General features: G+C 53.6%; 6 protein-coding genes across 6 annotated transcripts; 4 read left to right on the plus strand and 2 right to left on the minus strand.

Annotated features, from left to right (window-relative positions):
• The first annotated feature begins 85 nt into the window (after positions 1–85).
• On the plus strand, positions 86–1,682 carry glfB (UDP-galactofuranose transporter). The gene is made up of 5 exons (XM_025581732.1): positions 86–330; positions 391–458; positions 526–749; positions 805–1,212; positions 1,269–1,682. Exons 1-5 carry the CDS (start codon positions 197–199, stop codon positions 1,635–1,637), a joined length of 1,203 nt encoding a protein of 400 aa, XP_025436620.1. The 5' UTR covers positions 86–196; the 3' UTR covers positions 1,638–1,682.
• A 1,501-nt stretch (positions 1,683–3,183) lies between these two features.
• BO95DRAFT_29400 (uncharacterized protein) lies at positions 3,184–4,773 on the plus strand. The gene has a single exon (XM_025581733.1). The coding sequence runs from the start codon at positions 3,562–3,564 to the stop codon at positions 4,705–4,707; it is 1,146 nt and encodes a 381-aa protein (XP_025436621.1). The 5' UTR covers positions 3,184–3,561; the 3' UTR covers positions 4,708–4,773.
• A 1,880-nt stretch (positions 4,774–6,653) lies between these two features.
• BO95DRAFT_477451 (transcription factor TFIIIB subunit BRF1) lies at positions 6,654–12,962 on the minus strand. Its single transcript, XM_025589985.1, has 9 exons — positions 10,651–12,962; positions 8,640–8,839; positions 8,275–8,573; positions 7,942–8,216; positions 7,741–7,818; positions 7,556–7,672; positions 7,325–7,463; positions 7,054–7,183; positions 6,654–6,972 (listed from the first exon to the last, which is right to left on the minus strand). Exons 1-9 carry the CDS (start codon positions 12,539–12,541, stop codon positions 6,814–6,816), a joined length of 3,288 nt encoding a protein of 1,095 aa, XP_025436622.1. The 5' UTR covers positions 12,542–12,962; the 3' UTR covers positions 6,654–6,813.
• Positions 12,963–14,060: 1,098 nt separating this feature from the next.
• Positions 14,061–17,885, plus strand: BO95DRAFT_477453 (putative copper resistance-associated P-type ATPase; the record flags this gene model as incomplete). The annotated part of the gene is made up of 2 exons (XM_025589986.1): positions 14,061–15,112; positions 15,134–17,885. 2 exons carry the CDS (start codon positions 14,061–14,063, stop codon positions 17,883–17,885), a joined length of 3,804 nt encoding a protein of 1,267 aa, XP_025436623.1.
• A 205-nt stretch (positions 17,886–18,090) lies between these two features.
• BO95DRAFT_425453 (crossover junction endonuclease MUS81) lies at positions 18,091–20,422 on the minus strand. Its single transcript, XM_025584711.1, has 4 exons — positions 20,164–20,422; positions 19,934–20,103; positions 19,451–19,866; positions 18,091–19,387 (listed from the first exon to the last, which is right to left on the minus strand). Exons 1-4 carry the CDS (start codon positions 20,253–20,255, stop codon positions 18,299–18,301), a joined length of 1,767 nt encoding a protein of 588 aa, XP_025436624.1. The 5' UTR covers positions 20,256–20,422; the 3' UTR covers positions 18,091–18,298.
• Positions 20,423–20,676: 254 nt separating this feature from the next.
• Positions 20,677–23,284, plus strand: BO95DRAFT_486468 (DUF3292 domain-containing protein). The gene is made up of 6 exons (XM_025590455.1): positions 20,677–20,696; positions 20,765–21,262; positions 21,314–21,523; positions 21,580–22,091; positions 22,148–22,375; positions 22,435–23,284. Exons 2-6 carry the CDS (start codon positions 20,969–20,971, stop codon positions 23,231–23,233), a joined length of 2,043 nt encoding a protein of 680 aa, XP_025436625.1. The 5' UTR covers positions 20,677–20,696; positions 20,765–20,968; the 3' UTR covers positions 23,234–23,284.
• Positions 23,285–24,370: the final 1,086 nt, after the last annotated feature.

The following is a 24,370-nucleotide window of genomic DNA, read 5'->3' on the forward strand; positions in this document are numbered from 1 at the left end:
ACCAACTCCAATCTCATTCGTTAACAATCATCTTGATCGCAGACCATCTCCCTGCTGCCCTCGCTCACCTCTTTTTCCTTTTCCCTTGTTTTAATTATCACTCCTGGCATCCGCGAAATTTGGACAAAGCAGCCTTTTACGGCCGCGCCCATTCGACTTCCAACGCTTCTTATCCGACCAGACTCCAATCTTCACCATGAGTTCTGAAGGTGAAAAGGTCAGAACCTCCGGTGAGGTCTCTCGTCCGGAGCCTACTCTGCCCACTGTCAACCCTGCCGTTGATAAGTCGGAGCCTCCCAAGCCTGCCTTCCACCCGGCTGTCTATGTCAGGTAGGTTGCTCAAGAACTACTCCAAGCTGTTGCTACGCAGTGGTACTCATGAACAATCAGCGTCTGGATCGCCTTGAGTTCCAGTGTCATCTTGTTCAACAAGCATATCCTTGACTATGCTCAATTCCGTGAGTTTACCTTGATTTTCTCCCCACTGCACTTCCCCGACTAATCTCTGGACTTGCGCCATCATAGGTTTCCCTATCATCCTTACGACATGGCACTTGGCCTTTGCGACCTTCATGACCCAACTCCTCGCTCGCACCACCACTCTGCTCGACGGCCGCAAGACGGTCAAGATGACTGGTCGCGTCTATCTCCGCGCTATCGTTCCCATCGGCTTGTTCTTCAGTCTGAGCTTGATTTGCGGTAACGTGACATACTTGTACCTGAGTGTTGCTTTCATCCAGATGCTCAAGGTTCGTTGACTATACTTCATCTTTGGTCGATCGGATTGCTGATTGAAAGTTCCAGGCCACTACACCTGTTGCTGTTCTGTTCGCTACCTGGGGTATGGGCATGGCTCCTGTGAACTACAAGGTGCTCATGAACGTGAGTATCATTGTCGTTGGTGTCGTCATTGCCTCTTTCGGTGAGATCAAGTTCGTCATGATTGGTTTCCTGTTCCAGATTGGCGGCATCATCTTCGAGGCTACTCGTCTGGTCATGGTCCAGCGCCTGCTCAGCTCTGCCGAGTACAAGATGGATCCTCTCGTGTCTCTCTACTACTTCGCTCCTGTGTGTGCTGTCATGAATGGCGTCACCGCTTTGTTCCTTGAGGTTCCCAACCTGACCATGGCCCACGTCTATAACGTTGGTGTGTGGACCTTGCTGGCCAATGCTGTCGTTGCTTTCCTCCTTAACGTTTCCGTTGTCTTCCTGGTAAGTCGCGATCGTCCTTTTGTCGATCTGGTCTAGCTACTAACGCCCGCCTACAGATTGGCAAGACCTCTTCGCTTGTGATGACGCTTTGCGGTGTCCTCAAGGATATCCTCCTCGTCGTCGCTTCCATGATGATCTGGCAGACTCCCGTCACTGGCCTCCAGTTCTTCGGTTACTCCATCGCCCTCGTCGGTCTCGTCTACTACAAGCTTGGCGGCGACAAGATCAAGGAGTATGCTGGTCAGGCCAACCGCGCCTGGGCCGAGTATGGTGTCACTCACCCCGCTCAGCGCAAGTTCATCATCATTGGTGCCGGTCTCCTGATCTTCTTCCTGCTCATGGGATCCATGGCTCCCAGCTATGCTCCCGAGCAGGTCGCCAGTGTCAAGGGAATGCTCGGTGGAGCCACTGCTGGCAATGCTTAGAGGGGCTCGCGCGCAGTTTCTCGCCTGCCTTTATGATAGTGGTATCGCTTGAGGTCGCTGAGTCCGTTATTCAATCTGCGTTGTGGTGCTCACGGCCTGTTCGTGGGACGATGACACGGAGGCCAAAAATTTCCCGGTATCATCCGTTTGTTCGGAAAAAATTCATGTTTGGATATGCATGGCTTCGATTGGCCTAAGATAATGTTCCCGTTTGGGATGGAAATGCCGGAGGGTGATGGGGTTGTCTGGGCCGGCCACATGCGGGGAATGTAGCCTGTGCCTAAAGCTCAGGGCTCGGAAGCGCTCATCTTCCGGTGCCTATGAACTATTTCTTCGGTCTTCTTTTTTTTTACATTTTTCTGAATCCTGGTGTTTCAAATCTTAGAGGGAATTTGCTTGGTGTATTGTTTCGTGGGTTGCGATGATGAACAAATGTTTGCGAAATGCCTAATTCGCAGGAGGGACTGGAGTTGGATGCTTGTCTGTCTGGTCATTTCCCTCTTGTGCTTCATATTCCCCTTCGATATCTATTTTGTGTTTGACACCACCTTCTTGTGACTATACCTTTTTTTCACTTTTCTTCTTTTTTTGACACCCCCAATATTTTACTACATGATGAAGCATCACCCTGTTATACAAGCCAAATAGAGGTTCCATTTTTCGTGTTGAGCAGATTGTCATGGTGATGGTGATAGTGATCGGCGGGGAGAATTTCTCCGAGCCGGGGGAGTGTCTCGGTGCAGGTGCAGGTGGATTGTCCGCACTTGGCCGTAGACCAATCATGTCCTTTCAGGGCACAAGCCAATAATGGTAGGCGGTGGCGTTGGCCCGGGCAAGGACCTCAGATCAGGGCTGCGACGCGCGGACTGGCCTTTTCTTGGAGTAGCCGCTGTCATCCAATCACGGACAGCCAACACTCTCAATCTCCACTCCCAAGTTCAATTCAGTTGCATGGATGGGTTGCCCCAGGCAATTGTCCATTGACCAATAATGGCTCCGTCCTTACTGCTGCTGAGCTGCTTGATCCGAGGGTGGGTGGATCCCTGAGGCCTCCTAGCCTCAGCCCAGACTCTGTCGCTGTACTCCGTACCGTACCGTGTACTGTACCGTGTACCGTACCGTCACACGCGAATCCGACCATCGCTGATCCCAGCAGACCACCCCCCATCAGAAAGGGTAAGTTACCCCCATGTTACAGTATTGTGCAGTATTGTGCAGTAACTGAGACAAGGCAAATCCTGCTCTTCATGGAATCTCTCCGCATCGCAATCGCTGGTTCCGCATCCGTCAGCAGTCAGCACTCACTGCACTGCACTCACCTGCACTCACCACTGACTTGCAGCACTCATCTTTCTTTCTCCCGTGCACTGCCAATTCCTCTCAGCTCTCCCTCTCTCCTCTCTCTTCTCTCTTCTCACTTTCTTGGGTTTCTCACGCGTCGCTTAACCCATTCATCCACTCATCCATTCATATTCTTCCTTCTCCTTCTCTACCCCGTGATTCTTCCGTCTCTTGTTGGCTGCCTGTCTCCGTCTCGCATAACCCTACCTTCTCCCTCTTTCTCTTCTGTTATCTCTTCCCGTCTTCTCTTCCTCTTCTCTTTCTCCTTCCTCCATCCATCTCTTCTTCCTTTTCTTTCCTCATCACATCATCTACTACATTCACCCGCACCCTTTCAATCTCGCCTCACTCTGATTGAATCCTTCAATTCTCTTCTCATCCTGTCTCTTCCTTACACTATCTCCTCGCGGCCTACCTATTCGATCTTACCTCCTTCACTTAGGGCTAGATTCCTTCACAGCCCGGATCTTTGCGCTCAAACAGGTGGTTCTAGCTTATTGTGTCCAGCTCACTAGACAGAACAGATTCCGTCTCCCAGCTCTTTTCGTAGTCTCCTGCGTTCCGCGGCGATTCCCTGCTCGTCATGTGTCCCATGATGCTCAACAGCCTCTCCGACGGCCCGGCCATGGTCCTGTCCCCTCCCCAGGAACACGCTTTTATTCAATATCCTCATCAGTCCCGCTTCAATCCTGGCGCTGATGCACACCGAGGGCCATTTTTCGCGAATGGCACCCGTGCGTTTGCAACTACATCCAATACCTTCACCGCCAGACCCTCCCGCAAGAGGTCGCGAGATGATGTCGGGTATGACGATGAGGTTCCAAGCTCTGGCGGACCTGTTGTACCAGCTCCAGCCCCCGCGAAGCAGGAAGCAGAACAACCCATCTACGGCCCGGGTATGGTTCTGCTGAATCCTCGTACCAAGATGGCTATCTCTGCCGAAAGTCAAACCGGCACTTGGTACGAGGAGACTGCGGAGAAAACTGTCAACAATTCTGCTCCGGTGTCCTCTCGATCGCAGATGCTCCAATCCGGCGCAGCTGATCCTCTCAGTCGCAAGTCTCAGCGCCTCGATCCTTCCGCCCCGACTGTGGACGACATCACCCTTTCCTCCATCCAAAGCCGGCTCAACGATACCAGCAACACCGATGACAATCGTCGCATTCTTCCCGCTAGCTCGCGCCTTTCTCCAGAGGAGCCCACAGTCGACGACGCTACCCGCATGTTGGGGATCAGTTGGCAGCGGATCGTGAGTGAAGACTCAGACATGGCGGCGGCAGTGCGCGGTTGGAAGAAGTACATCGACCGTCAGTTTTCCGCATACCTCATAGATTCCGAGATCCTCATGAAGAATCGAGCATTGAACGCCTATCTCGTGACCGCACGTCCTCTGACGCCCATGGGTCCTGCATTCGTGCCTGCCTTCTTCCTCTTCAGCGATGACCTTACTCAGGCTCAACTGGTGGGCTCTAACTGGAACCTCTGCCTCCAAAATCTGCGGTCCAACCCTATTGTTTTCGAAGGAACCCAGATTCTCAGCGCCTCCGACAGGCCTGCTCAGAGCCTTCCCTCCGCGGCCCCGCAGAACCTCCTTGGGGCTACTCAGCAGGAGCCTGGTCTACCTCTCTTGCAAACCCTCTGTGCCCAGCCCACCATGGTTGAGACCGGCCTTGGTGCTGGATTGAACAACAGCGTAGGAATGGGGACGGGGATGGAGATTGACACGTAAAGCCAGCGCAGCATCCGGTCAGCAACCACGACAACATCTTCAAAAGTTTGCGTACAAACCGACAAAAGACCGATTCAACGACCTCGATAATAGGCGAACGCAAAAGCACCACCGACGGACTAACCTAATTCTCATGTTTTCGGGCAGCACTTCATATTCCTCTCTTCGATCACGCCCGTCCGTATCTCATTGATATATGTTTGTGAAATCTTTTCCTTTTTTTTTTCTCTCTCTCTTCTTGGACATCGGCGTATCGGGACTGGACGGTATAGGACATGGTGGGATAAGGCTGGTCTCATGGACTTGGAGGCCGTTATGGGCATTTCGACTCTGTATTTTTCATATTTGCCTTTGGTTTCTTTTCGTTTCCTTCTCGTTTGTTGATGTTTCCTTGACATGTCTTTGATGTGACATCCGACATGATCTTAACACTTTTTGGCATAAGAAAAAAGCAGAAAGAAAATATGAAAAGATAAAGAAATGACGAAGGTGAGCCGAGTGTCAAGTTGTGTAGAAAGTGAAAGAGGGGAAGGTGGTTGGGTTGGAATGGTTGGGTCGCGGCGAGATCGAAAGAGCGGTCAGTCCGCTCTCCGCCCTACGATTTCCCCAGGGCATTGTAGCCTAGATCTCGCAGTACTGCCAATTCGTTCTCTCGCTTCAGTCAACCCGTTCATAAAGGAAGATATATGACAATCACCGTAATCGAGACGGCATCTGCTGTCAGGTCTGACCGAGCATCCTTCTCCCAAGGATGTCATGTCATGCCGAATGCTGAACAAGAACCACCAGCAGCAGTTGGCTCTGCTCGACCTGTTCCTTTTTCTTTCCGTTAAGGCTTGTCTGCCTATAGACAACAGTCAGCCCCAACGCTGGTATTCTAGCCTATGAAGCTCAAGCACCACCCCAAGAACCGTGATACTGCCATGTACTTACCGTATGTACTATCCCTCCCTCCCTCGCGCCCCCGCAATCAACCGCCCCGCAATCAACCATCATCACCTACTCTCTCTCTCTCAGGCGCTGTAAACGAACGCACTGTCCTATAAGTTAGATAATGAGTGAGTCGGAGCTCGAGGATCTGCAATCGACGTCACTTGCCATCACTACAATATCATATAACTACCCCTGCGCCCTGCATCCCAGCGGCAGCGGCGAAGGGGACGGGGAGCGGGTTAGTTAGGGCTTGGCTCTTAGCTTCTTCCCATGTCTATGCCTGCCTAGTATGCCTACCCACTGTACCTACTGACTTATAAGTTATCTATCCTGATACTGCACAGTACAGTACAGGACAGGACAGGACAGTACTCAAGGCCATCGATGAACATGAAGCTGGAGGGAGAAGGGGCGGGGACACGGGGGGGGGATGGACTTGGACTGAGAATCCCAAGGTAGTAGCCAAGTCTAGCTATAATCAGGACATGCTTTTGCTCTTTCTTCAAGAAGAGAGAAGGGGATGTATTCGATTGTGAGACGAGAATAATAGATACACTCCAGGAGAGAAAACTGATAGGTGGGTTTTCGAATGGATGGGCAGGCTGGGTCAGCGTTATGCATGCACTGCAGGATAATATTCGGACGGGGCTTCGGAGTATGGTTTATAGATCATACAAGGAAGGGGAGCCTATATATCAAACTTTCTCGACTACTTTCTGCGTTTCGTTCAGGCTCTTTAGGTGGCTGAGGAGATGAGAGGTCGTAGCCAGGAGAGACTACCTCTACCTAGTATAGGACGCGACTGATACTGAGGAAGCCAGCGACTGAGGATAAGTAGAGGGAAACCATCATAAAATCAAACAACACATCCAGGTACATGTCTCAATGCTTTCATCCTCACAATTGTCATTCCGGTGTATACCGTGGTGGAACTATTAACTTGTCTAGTACTTGGCTCTACAGGATATAAACTATTTGCTAAATACTGTCTTGAACTACGACAAACCAACTCTGACCCTTCACATCAACAACGCACATCCTATCGTCTCACATCTCACATCTACCCCCCTTCTTCAATCAAGAAAACCCCCACCGCCTCACCGAATCTCTGCTCACCACACAGAGGCCCTTTCACATCCAATTCACTCCTCGAGGACCTTACCTCAACACCACTTAACTCGCAGGCTTGATCTCCGTGACCTCCGTGCAAGTCACCGATCCTTTAGTAGTCTCACTCGACCCTTCCGGTTGGTACGGCTTCTTATCCATGAAGAGTTGGTCGATATTTTCGAGACTCATGTTCGCCGTCTCAGGGTAGTAGAAATAGATGATCTGGCCCAGCCCCTCCCGCATTAGACTGGACACCACGCAAGCCAAACACAGAGAACCATAGGGGAAGATCAACCAACTCACCGGCACAAACAGCAAGTTGAAACACATGAAGATAAGATACCCCTTCCATTCCAGATCCTTGATGAGGACGGGCGCGATCATGGCGACGAAGAAATTCCAGAGCCAATTTGCCGAGATACCGATGGCGGACCTAGAACCGGGGATTAAAAATAGCTCTCGTTATCGTTCTCCCAGCTTTCCTCCTGGGATGGAGTTGAGTTGGCAGGGGAGCCACCGGCTGGAATGTGGTGGGTACAGTTTCATTGGGGCTGGGGGCGGGAGCATTTCGTACCCTTTGTTGCGGACATGCAGGGGAAGGATCTCCGGTCCATACACCCACGGTATGCAGTTGATGGAGGCTCCGAAGATGAGCATGAAGAGGAAGAAGAATGGCACTGACGCCGTGGCCGTTGCTCTTTCGAGATCGGTTCCTGGGAAGACGGAATTTAGGATCCCTGATAGTTCGACCATTTGCCTGATTTGGCAATCCACAACGGAAGAGGCTGGGGCTTTTCTTTTTTACCTTTGAACGATAGAAGAATGGAGATCAGCAGCATGCACAGGAACTGGCCAAACGATCCCCACATCATTGGGCCACGACGTCCCAGGCGATCGGCGTAGAAGGTGGGATAAAAGGAGCCTGGGGTGCAGGTGGTTAACGGTCCTCGTCCCGATGATCCAATCATGGTCTCAAAGGTGAGAACATACCTATGACAAACATGAGTTCGATCACTCCACCCAGTAATAGACTGAGCTTGGCATCGAGACCCACGTTATATTGGAGAACTAAGGTGGCAAAGTGTCAGTAGCCATCGCGCGGGTGGGTGATGAATGTTGGGCTTCTACCGATTGTCGAATAGGTCTAGCAAGCTGTCAGTAGTGATGGTGGTTGTTTCGAGCTGTCTCGACTTACGACTATCACGTTGACACCACCCATCTGGTTAATGAATTGCAGCCCGTAGGCCAGCAAGACTCGTCGACCGGTGTTAAGCTCATCCTTCTTAAAGATCTGAGACCATTTGTACTCCCCTCGAGCGTTGTCAGCTTCAATGGCTCGGCGGATTCCTTCTGCTTCCTGGATAACTTTTGGGTCATCCGCTTGTCGGTCGTAGAAGTCGCAGAGCACATGCAATGCTGCGTCCTCCTTTTTATGGCGATACAGCCATCGGGGACTCTCAGGGAGTCTATCTATCGTCAGATGCACTGTCTTCACCAACTACGTCTAACGAAGTGGGAGCTCACCCAAGGATAAGAACAGAAACACCAGCTGCGAGGAGAAGTTGGCAAGCAATCGGGAGCCTCCAGCTGATAGAGCCGTCGACATAGCTCAACCCGTAGTCGAACCAGTAGGCCACGCAAATGCCAACACTGACTGCAAGAGGCTGGCTGCAGACATACATTCCTCGTTTCCGTGCATCACATAATTCCGACTGATACACCGGCACGGCTGCTGTCATCACACCGGTTCCAATGCCCGTGAAGAAGCGGGTCACGAGTATCTGAGTCCTAGAAAAGGAACAGGTTTGGGCTGTGCCTCCAATCTGCACGACAAGGGATTCGTCCGTGTTAGCATAGTCCTCGTCACTGACATATAGACACTTACACACCATAATCACAGCCATCGAGAACCACATCGACCTTCGAAATCCAAGCTTATCACTCCGTAGGAAGGAGATCACCGTCCCAACCAGACATCCCAGGTTGTATATGGCCACTATGAATCCCACCATGCCCGAGCCAGGGTTGTCCACCATGGCAAGGAAATCCTCATTTGACACAATCCCCGAGTATATCCCCTGATTGTAACCTGTAAAACACCAAGAACCAAGTCAGCCGCACCGCACTTTTTGAGACCAGTTCGAAGTAACCCACCGAAAAGAACAAACGCTAACTGGCAAGTGAACAAGATAGCCATGCGAAGGCCGAAGCCCCGGCCATAAATGTTGAGCTTTGCCATTATCCCAGTCAGAAGAATAGGAACCGGGCAAGCTTGAGCAAGCGCAGATAATCGGCACAACCGTCAATATCTCAGGCAGTATTTATACGTATGTAGTCCTGAAGGACTGGATTGCCATTGACGACGATGGTAAGGGGGCTCAACGCGGAGTGGGCTGGCTGTGGATCCGGGACACATGGACTTGGTGCACGAGAGCCAACGTAGCATGACGACTTGCTGGCCGACTTCCCTGGAGCAAGTAGCTAATCTGGGACCGATAGCTGAGGCCATACTAACCTCTTAGAGACCAAGCGACGACCCTCCATACCAAAGGGTTCGGCTCTATACCGGAGTTACCACAAAAGTACGGTGGGCAGGAGCCATAGTGCGAGGATCCCAGAGTCAGACGACGATTATGGTAACATCCAGTAATTCTATCCGGCTGTCTCGTGCATTCTGTATCGGGGAGAAACCCTGCCTCACACATTCCTCATGGCTCACGGAAGGTTGACTTCCGACTGGGAACGACGCTATATCTGGACATGAAGTCGCGGTTTCAAGGAGGTGACGGTGTAACCAAAGATCACCAGCAATTTGTCGTGGTCATCCGATTCAGAATTGACGTTGGACTTGAAGTGTAAATCTTTCGAGTGGAAAAGTGTTGAGCGAAGGTATAGCTCGAGCAGGGGTTTCCATGGAGCAGCTGCCTAAATGTGAACCTTGGCAGCATCTTTCAGAGTCCAACAAGGTCAAATACCCCTTGCCTTGGTATTGACTAGAGCTTAGAAGGTTCTGGGGAGTCCCTCTGCCTGAAGAAGCCTCCTCTCATTGCCGAGAAGCCAGCGTTGTAGTTCTTGGACGCTTTGATGACGGCCATGGGCGAGGAGCTGCTCTCTTATCGTTTGAGGCGTCCAGGCTTAGGCTGCGCCCATGTATGCTGCAAGCCTCAGAGTTCTAAGACTGATTCCAAGAACTGGCCAGACTCAAGCAAAACAGACGAAAGATCGAGGCGATTGTTGTCAAGACTTTCTGGTCTCACGTGATATTCACACAACAGGAAGGTGGTCAAATCCTCAGCTCAGTCCAGATTAGGCCAAAGTAGGAACTTTGAAACTCATTCAATCCGTTGAGTTCTTCAGCTCAGCTTAGGCTTGGAATTGGTTCTTACTTTTTATGGATAGGTTGATCAAACCTGGAATGGTAGTTATTAGTTCGTTGCCAGCTAGTGGAAGCTCTGTTTTAGCTATATATACATGCCCTGGATATCTTATCGGTTTCCAAGATGATCTGCTCCTGACTCTAAACTCAGTCACTATCATAGTAATCACTTCCTTCATCGTAGTAGTCTCCGTAGTGTCCTGCGAAAGCCGCCTCAACACCGTCCTCCGCGTCCTCGTCGTCGTCATAGTCGTCTTCCTCCTGTTCGTCGTCTGAATAACCACTTTTCTCACCGGCAGCAGGGCCCAGGGCCTCCTCGTTCGCAGCCGGTTTCTCTGTTGTGGTGGTTGAGGGGCCGGGCTGAGTCGCTTGCTGTGCGGGTTCACGCACTGCAGGTGGCACCGTGGACGACACCGCAGGCACAGAAGGCGATGCCGTCGAAGCGGCTGCAAGTCCAGCTCGCCGAGTGACCGCTTCAGGTTCGATACTAGCGCTGCGCCTCGAAAACACACTCTGACTACGACTTCGGCTTCGACTGAGACTCTCGGCCTTCGCTTTCGAAGATTCGTCAGCGCCTCCATCGTCGAAAAGAGAATCCAGAAGTCGGTAGTTGATCTTTTTACTGAACCCTCTGCGTTCCAACATTCGCCGAGTCGCTTCAGCAGGGGTGGAGGCACGAGTACTTCGTCCATCGCCATCTTCTCCTTCTCCTTCGAGATACGTGACATCTCCCAATCTTCCCTTGCGGCGTTTCCGGGGCTTGTTGACTCGGCCGTCGGCGCCAGGCTGGTTCTCAGCTTCTGCTAGGGCGCGTTTCAAGGCTTTGGCCTGCTGTGCTCGTAGGTAATCTTTGTTTTCATGCACCCAAATTCGCTCCTTGATTTCGACTTCGGCGGGAGTCAGCAAGCAATGGGCCACTTCTGGGTCTGATTCAAACTCGGCAGCATCAATTTCTGTACTGTCCGACACTGCTGGCTTGGGCGGAATGACAGTGCTTTCGACCATATTCGAGCCCTGTGTCAAATAGGAGGCCATTTCATTCTCAAGCGCCTCTTCAGACGCAACCTGTTCGGCCGATGGAAGGGGGAGTTGAGGTCTTTTCCCCTTAGGGCGACCTGCCGGGGCGTCTTCTCCGAATTCGGACGTCGCATCGCTGGTGACGGAGGCAGTCGACTGCCGTCTTTGGCTGAGATTGGTTGCCATCAACGCCGGGTCAATGGGAAGGTTGGGGATCGCGAAGCCATCGGAGTCGACCCGTCTAGGCTGCTGCGCCTCAGGTACGTCGCCTTCGATCTCAGCCGCAGTCTCGGCAGGTTTTCTCTTGAAGGACCGCGATGGTTTCCGACCCTCTCTGGATCGAGCAAATGAGGGCGGGTCGTGTGCGTTTTCCAGTTGGACCGAACGGAATTGATCGACGGTTAGCTCACCACTCTCGGTCGAGCTAAATTCGTTGAGTCGTTGACTGATCGTGATCTCGGTGACTTTCACCACGTAGACAACTTCCCGGACCGTGCGGCGAAAGTTGTTCATGCGGGCAGCAAGAATCAGCGCTGCACCACAGATACCAGCAGGACGACGACCTGTAGTCATCCAGTCGCGGTTCATGCGCTGCACAATGCGCACAGCTTCGCTAGCGACCTGCATTGTGCTAGGTCCGAATTCAAGTTGTTTGGCGAATCTATAAATCAGACTCTCGGGATCAATGGGGTTCATGAGGAAGATGGTGCCTCCGAGGCGTAGCTCCTCCAACAAGGCCTTGTACGTCCGACCTAACTTGAAGACGTTCAGCATGAGCACATCAGCAAAGTCGATGAGCATGACCGTGTTGCCGTCCTGTCGGCGGCAGGCGATGTACAAGCTGACCGCGGCAACAGTCTTGGTTCTACGACCTTGAATGAAATTCAGGCCGACGGCCAGCTTGAACACCTGAGTGGCTGCCTTTGAGGCACTCTCTGGGATCATCAAGGCGCGAGACAGCTGCGTGATGTACCGGTTACCGTTGGCTTCAGTGAGCTCACGGCTCTCTGTGCCTCCATGGAACCGGCCAGGGCCCGTGCTGCGAACATGTGACTGGTCTTCACCGACAAATGTTCCCTGAACGACGGCAGCACCGGAGGACGTTTCACCGAAGGTGACTTCGGAGACAATGTTTGCCTCACTAATGACAGTACCACACCCGGAACAGACCTTCTGGCCGTCATCCTCGACGATATGAGGGGCCGGACAGCCTGGGTTAGGACAAGTAGTCGTCTTGGGATGGGTAGTCGGCCTGACCGGTTGAGGCCGGGAAATCGGCTGTGGCCGCCTGATGGGGGTTGAACCTGTTGGCTTGAGACTGGCCAGACGTCCCATGGGGGGAGCCCTGGGGCCAGTTCTGGGCGGCATAGGCCGCATTCCAGGTCTTGGGACGGACATGATAAATTAAGCGTGAGGGGGATTGCCCCGCGAAGAAGGGACAAGGGGCTTGAAACGAGGTCGATAACTGCGCTAGATGTTACGCCATATGCCTGAATTGGCGTAGATAGATGGTTGATATGATCGGCGGGGATCCGAACCAAAGCCGGAGTTCGGGGGAATATGGAGAGTATGAAAGAGTAGGTAGTCGAGAGAGAGAGCTTGGGAAAAATGGATAATAAGGGATGACAATAGAAGGGGAGGTGCGGGGTAACTCCGCGCAGATCTTGCAGCTGCACCGATGACTGTGTTACGCTGATGCGAACAGCCAGGGAAGAAAAGTGATGTTGGTTGAATATCTCTGTAAGATCGCGAAAAAGATAAGACGTCTCGATACGCGTTGTAAAGTGGTGAAAGACGCGATAAGTGGGTTCTGGTTGGAGATGAAGGGAGATGGAGGGGGGAGAAAGAGTGAGGTGAAAATTGCAATGGGGAGGACGCGGTGGCCCAGCGGAAAGGTCACGTGTCGCGTCCACGCGTAGAGAGTTGAAAAACTCTCCCATGACTCCCGTTCGATCCTCCTTCCGCTCTCTTCTTCTTCTTCTTCTTCTTCTTTTGCATTTTCCACTAAGCTTCCACCAAGCGTATCGTCTTTCATTGCTCCTAGTACAGTACCTGGGAATCCTCCAGCCTGCATGACGCTCTATAATGGCGCTGATTTGTAAAGGGGCTTTCTTGGTCGAAGCGACCCACCTTCTGCCGTTTGCGGGCGAGTCTGATCTATTTCAATGTTCTATTGAATCACGATCTAGTCTACAGTATTGTCGAGCGAAAAGATCATGGGTAGTAGTATGGTAGGATAAATTGCGGTGGACTGTAAGTTCGTTATAAACTGCCTAGTAAGCACTACGAACCAGTAGGCATAATCTAATCAGATCTCGATGCATTCAAGCTTTTTGCCACTCAGTCCTCCGCACTCTGGAACACCCTAAGGAACCTCATTGCCTCAACACCATCTCTAAGACGCAAATTTTAGAATCAGGCTTTGCTTTTTTATTCATGCTGCATAGCCCACTGAGCCCGGAGTATGAATCTAACTGCTTGACCTGTTTGTCGGGTCAATTAAGCCTTGCAGCATAGAAGTTTTCCTTACTCATCCACCGTCTCCGGGCCTCGTTCTGGAATGCGCGATTTGTGCGTTCTTTAGAGCTTCAGAGTCTTTTGCGCACAAAACGCGCAAGGTTGCCTCTTGCTCCACAACCATGATTATAAATGATATCACTTAATTAACACAGCTACTTATACCATCCGTCGCTCTTCATCGTCTCCTTGTAAATTTCAAGAATTCTTTCCCCCCTTACTTAATTTCGCCCATACCCACGATCTCCCTCCTATTCAGGCCAAGAGCCAAGGACAACCACGAAGAATTACGAATGAACTGACTGACTAACTCACTGTCCCTCCTGACCAGCCGCAAAAATTCCTGGCAAACATTATTCAGATCCCATCCCTTTTCAGCCACCTCGTGGTTGAATGAATCATGTCGCAGCCCACCACGAGGAACGGAGCCATCGCTCCGACCGGACTCAGCGCCCGGTCACTGAAAAGCACATTCCTCGTTAGCAACATCCACTGCGCCTCCTGCGTCGCCTACATCGACGAAGTCCTATCTGGCATTGCGGGCGTGATCAAGGTCGATGTGTCCGTCCTCACGCACGAAGTCCGCGTCATGCACACCGCAGGCGTGGAGTCGCCCGATCTGGCCAAAGCGCTGATTGACGCCTCTTTCGACGTGCACCATGCTACAAGCTACGAACCGAAGGGCTCCGTCGTCGCGGACTTTGACACGACCGCGTGGCTGCCCCGCGACTCGATCTTTGCCGGGGCCAGTCAACAGCCACCCGGTGGTGCGCATGCTGCAACCTTGGCCCCGGGCAATCGACACATCGAGAACTGCGATGCCTGCCGGCAGGAGGAGCTCGAGAGGCTTGCCGCTGAGGCCGATCTGTCGGATGGTAATCTGCGCGACCAGTCCAGCGCGGATTCTAGCATTGACCCGTCTACCGACAAGTTCGCCGGGCGCGTGTCCCAGCGGTCAGTGCCTGGGAGTTCTGCAGAGAACGTGGCGTCGCAGTCACCAGAAGAGAAATTCAATGCGCGCGTGAGCATTGGCGGCATGAGCTGTGCTTCGTGTGCAAACAGCATCACCAACGAAGTCAAGCAGCTCGACTTTGTTCAGGATATCACCGTCAACCTACTCACGAACAGTGCGACTATTGTCTTTAGTGGCCCGCGAGCAAATACCGAAAAGATTGTCGAGCAGATCGAGGATACTGGGTTTGAAGCGTCGCTCGATGAGGTGCAGAGCCTGACTGTTCCCCCGAAACGCAAAGGGCCTACGCCGACTTACATCGCAGAGATTGCCATTAGCGGCATGACGTGCGGATCTTGCTCGGGCGCGGTCACTCGCGGGCTCGAAGAACTGCCTTACGTGGTAGAAGTTTCCATCAACCTCCTCACCCATAGCGGAAGAGTCGAATTCCAGGACCGTAGCAATATTGACGCTATCGTGGAAAAGATCGAAGACTTAGGGTACGATGCTTCGATCAACAGTGTTTCCCCCAAGGGCTCGTCTCAGGAGAGCGAGATCGTTGAAGAAAGAACGGTTTCTGTTCATGTGGACGGCATGTTCTGTCACCATTGCCCGGAGAAAGTCTTCAAATCCATCGAAGACCTGCCAAATGTTAAGGTGCAGGGTGCGCTCTCCGTCAATAACCCCATTCTCACCGTGACATACACGCCCAACCCCCCCTCCCTCACCATAAGAACGATACTGCAAACCATTGGGAAATCGCACGAGTCATTCACAGCCACCGTATACCACCCGCCGAGTGTGGAGGATCGGTCTCGAGCGATGCAACGGTACGAAAGACGGCGCCTCCTCACTCGGTTCATCTTTGTTTTGGCAGTGGCTATCCCCACTTTCTTACTCGGGATCGTATTTATGACTTTGGTGTCGTCGAACAATCCCACTCGCAAGTACCTTGAAGAGCCAATGTGGGCGGGCGATGCGTCGCGCCTCGAATGGGCACTTTTCATCATGACCACACCTGTGATGTTCTATGGGGCGGACATCTTCCACGTGCGAGCAATGAAAGAGATCTACTCGCTTTGGCGGCCGGGCAGTCGTGTACCGATCCTGCGGAGGTTCTATCGCTTTGGTAGTATGAATCTTCTGATCTCCGCTGGTACCATGGTGGCTTATGTCTCCTCCCTGGCTGTGCTGATCATGGATGCCTCGATGGGGTCTTCATCCAGCACTCATAGCTCCACCTACTTCGATACGGTGGTCTTCTTGACCATGTTCATCCTTGCTGGGCGCTTCATGGAGGCATACAGCAAGGCCAAGACGGGTGACGCAGTTGCATCGCTGGGAAAGCTGCGACCAAGTGAGGCCTTGCTCAAGGCCCCCGAAAGTGTTGAGGGAGGCGCAGACACAGGAGCCGACCCCAAAGACGGCGGTTACCAGCGGATCAGTGTCGACATGCTGGAAATCGATGATGTGGTCAGCATCCCCCATGGAGCCTCGCCCCCAGCCGACGGAGTGGTAGTCGGAACCGGCTCCTATCAGTTCGACGAAAGTTCATTGACCGGCGAATCGAAACCCGTGCACAAGTCAGCGGGCGACCCTGTGTATACTGGCTCTGTCAATGTGGGACAGCCTGCTGACGTCAAGGTCACTGCACTTGGAAGTTCTTCCATGTTGGATCAAATCATCTCGGTAGTACGAGAAGGCCAGAGCAGACGAGCACCGCTCGAGAGGGTGGCAGACCTCCTGACCTCTCACTTTGTCCCGACTATCACCCTCATCGCCATTCTGACCTTCGTCATCTGGCTCTCCCTGGGACTATCTGGAACGCTTCCCGAGGACTACCTCGATGTCAGCCGCGGTGGTTGGACGTTCTGGAGCCTGGAGTTTGCGATCGCGGTCTTTGTCGTCGCCTGTCCCTGCGGCCTCGCCCTCGCCGCGCCCACCGCGCTCTTCGTTGGCGGCGGCCTGGCTGCTCGCCAGGGGATCTTGGTGAAAGGCGGCGGCGAAGCCTTCCAAGAAGCAAGTCGTCTCGACGCCATCGTGTTCGACAAGACCGGGACCCTCACTGAAGGAGGCAGCCTGCAGGTCTCTGATCATGAAGAGCTCATCACCGACCCAGACCTGATATCCATCGCCTGGACCGTCACCCGCAAGCTCGAAGAGAGCAGCAACCACCCCATCGCCCGGGCCATCTCGAACTTCTGCCGCGACGAGAAGCCATCAACCCAAGTCTGCCGCGTCGACGAGGTCGAGGAACTCTCCGGCCAAGGCATGAAGGGCACCTTCACCATCACCACCACCACCACCAAAGACACCAGTGGCAATAGCATTAGTGGTGGCCAACGACAATTCGAAGCCGCCATCGGCAACCAACGCCTCGTGCACGCTCTTACCAACACCAACACCAACCCCGACGACCCGGACCCAAACCTCACCGACCTCACCAACCGGCTCACCAAGCACCAATCCGCCGGCAAATCCACCGCCATCCTCCTCCTCCGGCCCCTCACCACGGGCACTCCCACTGATCCCACCACCCAAAAACCCTTCACACCAACCCTCCTCCTCGCCACCACCGACACAATCCGCCCCTCCGCCGCCCGGATCATCCGCGCCCTGCACCGCCGCCAAATCTCCGTCTACATGTGCACCGGCGACAACCGCACCACCGCCCTCGCCGTCGCCTCCCAACTCGGCATCCCGGACGCCAACGTCCAAGCCAACGTCACCCCCGCCGGCAAATCCTCCTTCATCCGCTCCATCCAGAACCACCCGAACACGGACCTCGAAGCCCAGCAGCGGCCCCCTCAACCGCCATCATCCCCCCAATCTGCCGGCCGGAAAATCGTCGCCTTCGTCGGCGACGGCATCAACGACTCCCCCGCCCTGACCGCCGCGGACGTCAGCATCGCCCTGGCCACGGGCTCCGACGTCGCCATCAACTCCGCCAGCTTTATCCTGCTGCACGCCGACCTCGACGCCATCCTGCAGCTGGTGCGCCTCAGCCGGCGGGTCTTCCGCCGCGTGAAGTGGAATTTCGCCTGGGCGCTGGTATACAACTGCTGTCTGGTACCGGTGGCGGCCGGGGTGTTTTATCCGATCGTGAGTGGGCATAAGGCGGCCGCAGATGGTCACGGGAGTGTGGCGACGCATTGGCGGCTGAGTCCCGTGTGGGCGTCGTTGGCGATGGCTTTGAGTAGTATCTCGGTGGTGTGTAGTAGTTTGGCCTTGGCGGGGGAGTGGAGGTGGAGGAGGAGAAGGGATCGGGAGTAATAGGGTGGCTGTTTTGGAGCCAGTGTTTGGCATTGTATGAGACAATGATTGATGATTTCCGCTATAGCTACTTGAATTGACTCGATAAATGGAGTTATGAAAGTTCGACGAGGGTGTGTGTCTACATAGCTTCGTTGTGATCCGCCAGAGACGGATTATGTAGGCCTTGGCATGTTTGCGAACTCGCTGTTTAGCAGGTGGAGTTCGGACATGTGATATAAGTACTAGTTCTTCATGCTGCAATATCAATCTAGTGTCTAAGTCTATTGCGTCGAGACCGGCAATACAACCTATGTCAGTTCAATATTACCCTGATAGCACCAAGTGTTCCAGCTGCACCAACCCACTTCGGCCACGATATCGATACGTCCAAGTCCAATACTGATGAACGACCAAGCGACCAATCTGTACACCTATCCATCCTCACCCCAAACCTCAGCAATCTTCTTGCTCAAGACCTTCGCGATCTTCTTCCGCGTCACGAGTGTCTGCATCTGATCCGAAACCAAGTTCTCTCGGTCCTTCACACCCAAAGCCTCGAATGCCTGGACAAACGCCTGCGGGGTCGGCCACCGCCGCTGGATCTCCAAGGCCTTCTCGCCTGTGACGCCCCGGATGCACATGAGCATCTTCAGGAAGACATCGCGCAGCGTCAAGACATCGGATTTGGAGGTCAACGCCGAGAACGTTGAGAAGGTCACGGCGAAGGTCGTGCTCGGCTTCTCGGCGCGGAACCGCTCGAGCGTCTCGAGGTACGACTCCGAGGACGACAGCTGCCGACTGGGGATCAACGCCAGGGCGTGAGACGGTGGTGCTTCGCGGGACGCGGCACCGTACATCTTGCGCAGCAGGCAGGTCATTCGCGCCAGGTAGCGGATGGAGTCGTCCAGGTTCTTGGTGCGCTTCACGAAGTAGCCGTTCACCACCTGCGTGGACGCGATGGCGGAGGCGACCATCTCGCCGTATTTCGAGGTGACGGTGGGGTCTTGGCTGAAGGTGAATTCTTCGATGAGGTAGATGACACTTTTGATCCCGGAGCGGCGGAGTCGGAACTTCTGTTCGTGGAAGCGGCCGTCTTTCATGGAGCCGATGAGGTCGTCCAGGCGTTTGCGCTCCACGATCCAGTCCAGCATGATCTCGTCGCCTTCCTCGCCGTACTGGGACAGGAATCTGGGATCGTGGAACTTGGCCACCCACATGACATCGCCGAGCTCGAGGGCGCGCACCTCGGGTGTGACGCCCTTCTTGCTGAGTTCGTTGGCAAGGTAGTCCCTGTCTCGGGAGGACCGCACTTCACGAACATCCAAAACCAGCTGGACTGTGAAGCTGTTCGGTGGGATGACAATCGGAGTGACCGTTCCATCAAACGCCGCATCAATTGCATGAGGGAGCTGGGGATCTTGAGGCGGTGTTTCGTAGCTGATGCTCTCTTGCCGTACAGCCTGTGGTACGGCACTGTTGGGTGCGCGATCAGGAATGGTACTGCTTGCAGCGGGCTGAGTCTAACCAGGAAACCGTGTTAGATAATGGAGAACTGCAGGCTCTGAGATGCTAGAAAAACTCACAGACTCGGCTCGGAAAGATAACGTTCTTTGGCTCGGGTCTGACGGCGCAGCCGCCTTGATTCGTTTGGCCACTTCCCAGCCTTCCTCCGTGAGAGCGTATCTCTTCAGTGGGCGGCCGTGATCGTAGACAAGCTCCTTCTGAAGGAGGGTCTTCATTGACGCCCACGCAGTATGGAATTTGGACGAGTCGCTCGGGGCTGTGAACGAACTCTCGCAGTGCGGCTGCGCTGTCTCAATCAACTGTGATTTTGTCATGCCCTGGGACGCATTCTCTTCCAGGGTCGAGAGAGCCAAGATAATCGCGTAAGGACCGGACCGTAGAGTTGGCACATATGGCTTAGCCTTGGTCTTCCGAGGTTTCTTCGCAGGCTGGGTCTCGGCTGTCCCCCCCTCGTCGGATTTCCTTTTACTCCTAGCTGCCGTCGATCTTAGAACGAAACAATATCCAAAAAGGCGGTGGAAGAGTAGAAGCATAGAACCAACATTTGTGGGGGTGCTCGGGCATGGGAAGGCCATTTTCCTCGCAGTGCTCCTTGAGCTTCTCCGTCAAGCGATCACATAGTTTCGGACCCAAGCCATTGAGTTGTTGGGCTTCCGAGGGGTGTTGGAAGACCAGTGGACAAGCTTTCATAGAATCATAGGCCTTCTTGTACCTGTCCAAGCGTCAGTCAAGATATCTACCCCTCGGAGATCCAATACACTACACTACTCACACGATCGCTCCTTTGCTATTGCGCTCTCGTGCCTGGTCGAGCCATTCTTTGATCCACCCCAACAACAGGGGATTGGCGCATGTTTCGCTCATGTTTCGGCAAAGCTAGACCCCATGGGCATACGGCAATTCTCGATGGGACACGCCAATGGAAGAGATGAAAGAAATCATGTCATCCCCACATCACACCTGGATTTCCGATGGACAGCTTGCGTGGCCACCTGCGAAGGTCTGGGCCTGCGAAGTGACGTTGCGGCTTGGACCTCAACCTCGCTTCCAACGCGCTGGCCGAGAGATTCACGCGTATTTCCTCTTTCAGCGAGTCGCCACGTGTGGCTGGTGCATGATATAATTGTGGCTGAACTATGGCGGTGCCACACCCTTTGAGCCTTGATTGGTTGCGCGGGTGACTATACTCTCTTACACCACCAAAGGTACAGGACCAACTGTACTACAAGACCGAGTTGCACAGAATTCAGGAATTGGAACGTCGCACCGAAAAAAAAAATTTGGTTGAAGAGAAGTCAATTGTCGGTAAGCAGCAAGAGTGGAGTTATAATAGGTACGCATATGTCAGTGAGATCAAGCTAAAAGTTCCCCAGCAAGATACAGGAACACCAGTTCTCCGATCTGCGGGCTTGACTGGCTCATCATGCGATGACGTCGATTACCCACCCTCCACCTCCCAACTCGCCTTCAAAAGCCCTTTGACATGCGCCAGCTCCGTTCCTCCTCCCAAGCATATGCTGCTCGCCTCCGCTTTTAATCCCTGCTAATGTGTGGTCTTCTCGGACCCCATCTGCAGCATGTCTCAACTTGATACCACCACCAACAATGCACAGCAAGTATCCTACAGCACAAAAAACAGTCGCGCAGGCATCCTAGACGCTGAGCGCACCACTGCCGACGTTTCCGGTCCCACCGATAGCCATGTCTTGTCCAAGGTAGACCAGGATGAAAAGGGTCTCGCCCAGAGGGTTGGGGATACCGACACTATCACCGACGTGGGATGGGACAAGCCGCCGGAACAAATCCACGAGCGCGTGGTCTCAGGTTTGTCGAATGAGGATTTGTGGATGCTTATCCGACGATTCAACAAGGTATCTATCTCTGAGCCATTCTAGAGGAGCTCTGGGCACTGACTCGCGCAGCAAATCTACTATGTCAAAGCATTGCCGGAGGCTCCCCTCCAGCGGCTCGACCTGAACCGCGCGGAAGACGAGCAGTTCTCCCCTGACAAACTGCGAGCAACCCTCGAGCGGTTCTATACTAGTATTGTCGTCTCCTTGACTGGCTTCGTCAAGCATATTGCAAGACTGCGTTCATGGCGGGAGCGCAACCGGACAGCAGGGTTCTGCATTGTAGGTTAGCATCGAAAGACCGTTGTTATCAGCAGTGACATTGACTGGCTCACTAGGTCTACTTCGCTGCATGGATGCTTGATCTCCTTGCGCCTACACTTTTCGCCGTTCTTCTGGTCCTGGTTGTCTCTCCTCAGTCTCGCGAATTCCTGTTCCCTCCTGCGCCTATTCCGTTGGTAAGCACGGACACAGGGGGTATACAGAAACCTAAGGCAGGGGTTTTGGGTTCTCACGACAGCATAACGGGGGCGCCGGAGAAGATGAAGGGTGAAGCTGCCGAAAGAGAGGCATCGAATCTCATCACCAGTGTTGCCAGTGTCGCCGTGGGTAGCGTCGCCGGCAAACATGACCAGGGAACTCCCGAAGATGCGCCTATCGAGTCATCGGTGCCAGATGCCATGGAGATAGCCACCACTGCAGCGGATGCGCAGACTGCCGCTCACGGAGAGAGCACGGATGAATCCCACGATAAAACCAAGGAGCCCATGAGGGATACAGTCTACAACGCTGCAAACCTAGCCATGCGCATCCTTGCCGACATCATCGACACCTACGAGAGGTTTGGCAAGTAAGTGATCCCGTATTCACGAATCCTCAGGGTGATCCGTGGTTGACGATCGGCAGTGCTTTGTCTCCGACACCTCCCTTCTCCATGATCACTCCATACCTCCGGTTGGCAAGCGTGCTATCAGTAGGCTTCCTCGCGTCCCTTATCATCTCCAGCCACATGTTCTTCAAGATGAGTACCTTTGGCGTGGGCTTTGCATTTTTCGGTGACCCAATCATCAGACGTGGAGTGGCATACCTGAACCGTGAATTCCCCCGCTGGGAGAGACTCCTCGAGCTACAGAAGTATGCCTCCCTCCAGACCATCGAAAGCATCATTTCATCCACTGACATTTTCGCCACAGCTCCCTCCTCAAGGGCATCCCCACCAATGCCCAGCTCACACTCACCCTCCTCCGCATCGGCGAAGCCAACGGCGCCCCTCTGCCCCCTCCCCCATCCCATTCCCTGCACGCCACTCCCGACCAACCCGCCCACGTCCGCAACGAGGACATCAACCTTGACGCGACAGACGAAGAGATCAACGCGGCCATCGCCCCGACGCCGCAACCGCAAACTGACTCGACGCAGCACGAGGAGATCCACCCGCAGCCTCCCAAGAAAGGATTCGCGAGCCGGATGCTCGGCTTCTTCCGGGGCACGACAGCGACCGGCATTGAGAGCAAGCTGGCGGTGGACCGGGCCAAAGCGGCTGTGGGCTCGAAGCGGGCCAAGGGCCGCGTCGGCGTACTCCGCAAGAAGGGCCAGATCACCCTTCCTTCGGGCCCCGTGCAGTTCGACGGCCGCTACCGCGGAAAGCGCGGCGTGCTCGTTATCGACCAGTCGCAGTCCCCGCCGCTGCTGTACTTCACCACCGACCAGTCGGTGCAAGTCGACGACCCCACCTTGGCGCGCCGCTCCAAGAGCTCCGTCCTCTTCACCATGCCCGTCACCGACATCCGCGAGATGCGCAAGGTGGGTGGGCTGGGCTGGAAGGGCAAGCTGGTGACCGGATGGGCGGTCGGCAGCAAGGAAGTGGTGGACGGCCTCAATCTGGTCGGCAAGCTTCCGGAGCAGAACTATCAGCTCACGGCCATGAAGACCCGCAATCAGCTGTTTAATCGGCTCGTGGCTATCGATGGACAGGTCTGGGCGAGCTACTAAGCCCCTCTTGCGATCGTGCGGTTTGCTAAGGTATTTCTTTCTTAATTCAGGTTTGGAAATAAGTATTTCCCGCTTTCTTATCACCCCTTCGTTTGCGAAAGTCGGTACCTGAATGGGAGGAGGGTTACGTGTTACTTCGATGGATTTGCTGGAGCAGTTGATGATCGATGCCGGGGAAGAAGGAGGGTTTCACATGTGACCATGATTTGCTTCTGAATGTCTTATATTTTTCTTCACTTTCGGCTTGACGGGAACGAGAATTGCAGATTGTACATATACGCTTTGATGATAACGCCAATGCCAAAATTTCCAATTTATCAATACCCTTGAACTGATACTGTACTGTCACTGTACACCCAACCCACCACCATCTCGTACTCTCCACCGAAAAATGCATCTCTGCTCTTGAGTCGATTCGCATGCCACCCAAACAGGAGCGAGACGCTGAGGGTACAGGTGATGGGAATGCTTCACATGCTGGCGATGAATGTTGTTGTCAGTCGTCGGAGTAAAGTAGTATATAAGGAGACTCAAGTTAGCTCCTGGCTGGAAAATAGATATATACTTATCCGGTGTCTTTCGTAGTTATCTAGATGGTTTGAGTACGTCCATATGATGATGATCGGACTATCCTCCGCAGGCTCGCATCAACTCCGAGATGAGGAGTATATCTTCTCCACACAACCCGGATTTAACCCGGAAACACACTTACTCTAAGAATTCATCATACTGAGTTTGGTAAATGCTTGTGTCATGGAAATTGTCATGACTGAAGTGCGCGAGGCCACTTGGGTTTGGGAATTGGGCTGGTCGGCGAGATCCGCTAGTCTTCGTAATCTCGAAAAATGACGGTAGAGATCGGAAGATGTCAGCCACCACGGCAGTAGTTCAGTGGAGGCGCCACTTAAGCTAGCTTGCATAGTTGTCTTGAAGTATGGTTCCCGTTGGAAGGAGGCTCAGTTGATTGAAGATGGAGGGGGTGATGAATGAAGATTTGCAAGTTTACGGCGTACCCCGCAGTGTTTTCCCCAGATCCCGTGCCTGAAACACCGTCTGGATAGGAAAAATGTCAACAATTGGGAGGGTTGGGTTGCTCAGGAGATCGCAGTTGTGGCACAGGTGCACTCAGGCAGATTT

Source organism: Aspergillus brunneoviolaceus, assembly GCF_003184695.1.
Source record: "Aspergillus brunneoviolaceus CBS 621.78 unplaced genomic scaffold BO95scaffold_110, whole genome shotgun sequence".
Taxonomy (NCBI): Eukaryota; Fungi; Ascomycota; class Eurotiomycetes; order Eurotiales; family Aspergillaceae; genus Aspergillus; species Aspergillus brunneoviolaceus.

What these genes read in the sequence shown, in the direction of transcription:
- glfB (XM_025581732.1), top strand. Translation starts at nt 197, where the DNA reads ATGAGTTCTGAAGGTGAAAAGGTCAGAACCTCCGGTGAGGTCTCTCGT. An exon ending in CCTTGACTATGCTCAATTCC is followed by an intron (nt 459 to 525) that starts GTGAGTTTACCT and finishes GCGCCATCATAG; the next exon opens with GTTTCCCTATCATCCTTACG. An exon ending in ACGTTTCCGTTGTCTTCCTG is followed by an intron (nt 1,213 to 1,268) that starts GTAAGTCGCGAT and finishes GCCCGCCTACAG; the next exon opens with ATTGGCAAGACCTCTTCGCT.
- BO95DRAFT_29400 (XM_025581733.1), top strand. Translation starts at nt 3,562, where the DNA reads ATGTGTCCCATGATGCTCAACAGCCTCTCCGACGGCCCGGCCATGGTC.
- BO95DRAFT_477451 (XM_025589985.1), bottom strand. Translation starts at nt 12,541, where the DNA reads ATGTCCGTCCCAAGACCTGGAATGCGGCCTATGCCGCCCAGAACTGGC. An exon ending in GTTTCTGTTCTTATCCTTGG is followed by an intron (nt 8,217 to 8,274) that starts GTGAGCTCCCAC and finishes GACGATAGATAG; the next exon opens with ACTCCCTGAGAGTCCCCGAT. An exon ending in TGTCAACGTGATAGTCGTAA is followed by an intron (nt 7,819 to 7,941) that starts GTCGAGACAGCT and finishes TTGCCACCTTAG; the next exon opens with TTCTCCAATATAACGTGGGT.
- BO95DRAFT_425453 (XM_025584711.1), bottom strand. Translation starts at nt 20,255, where the DNA reads ATGAGCGAAACATGCGCCAATCCCCTGTTGTTGGGGTGGATCAAAGAA. An exon ending in AATAGCAAAGGAGCGATCGT is followed by an intron (nt 20,104 to 20,163) that starts GTGAGTAGTGTA and finishes ACGCTTGGACAG; the next exon opens with GTACAAGAAGGCCTATGATT. An exon ending in TATCTTTCCGAGCCGAGTCT is followed by an intron (nt 19,388 to 19,450) that starts GTGAGTTTTTCT and finishes TTTCCTGGTTAG; the next exon opens with ACTCAGCCCGCTGCAAGCAG.
- BO95DRAFT_486468 (XM_025590455.1), top strand. Translation starts at nt 20,969, where the DNA reads ATGTCTCAACTTGATACCACCACCAACAATGCACAGCAAGTATCCTAC. An exon ending in GGACAGCAGGGTTCTGCATT is followed by an intron (nt 21,524 to 21,579) that starts GTAGGTTAGCAT and finishes CTGGCTCACTAG; the next exon opens with GTCTACTTCGCTGCATGGAT. An exon ending in AGACTCCTCGAGCTACAGAA is followed by an intron (nt 22,376 to 22,434) that starts GTATGCCTCCCT and finishes TTTTCGCCACAG; the next exon opens with CTCCCTCCTCAAGGGCATCC.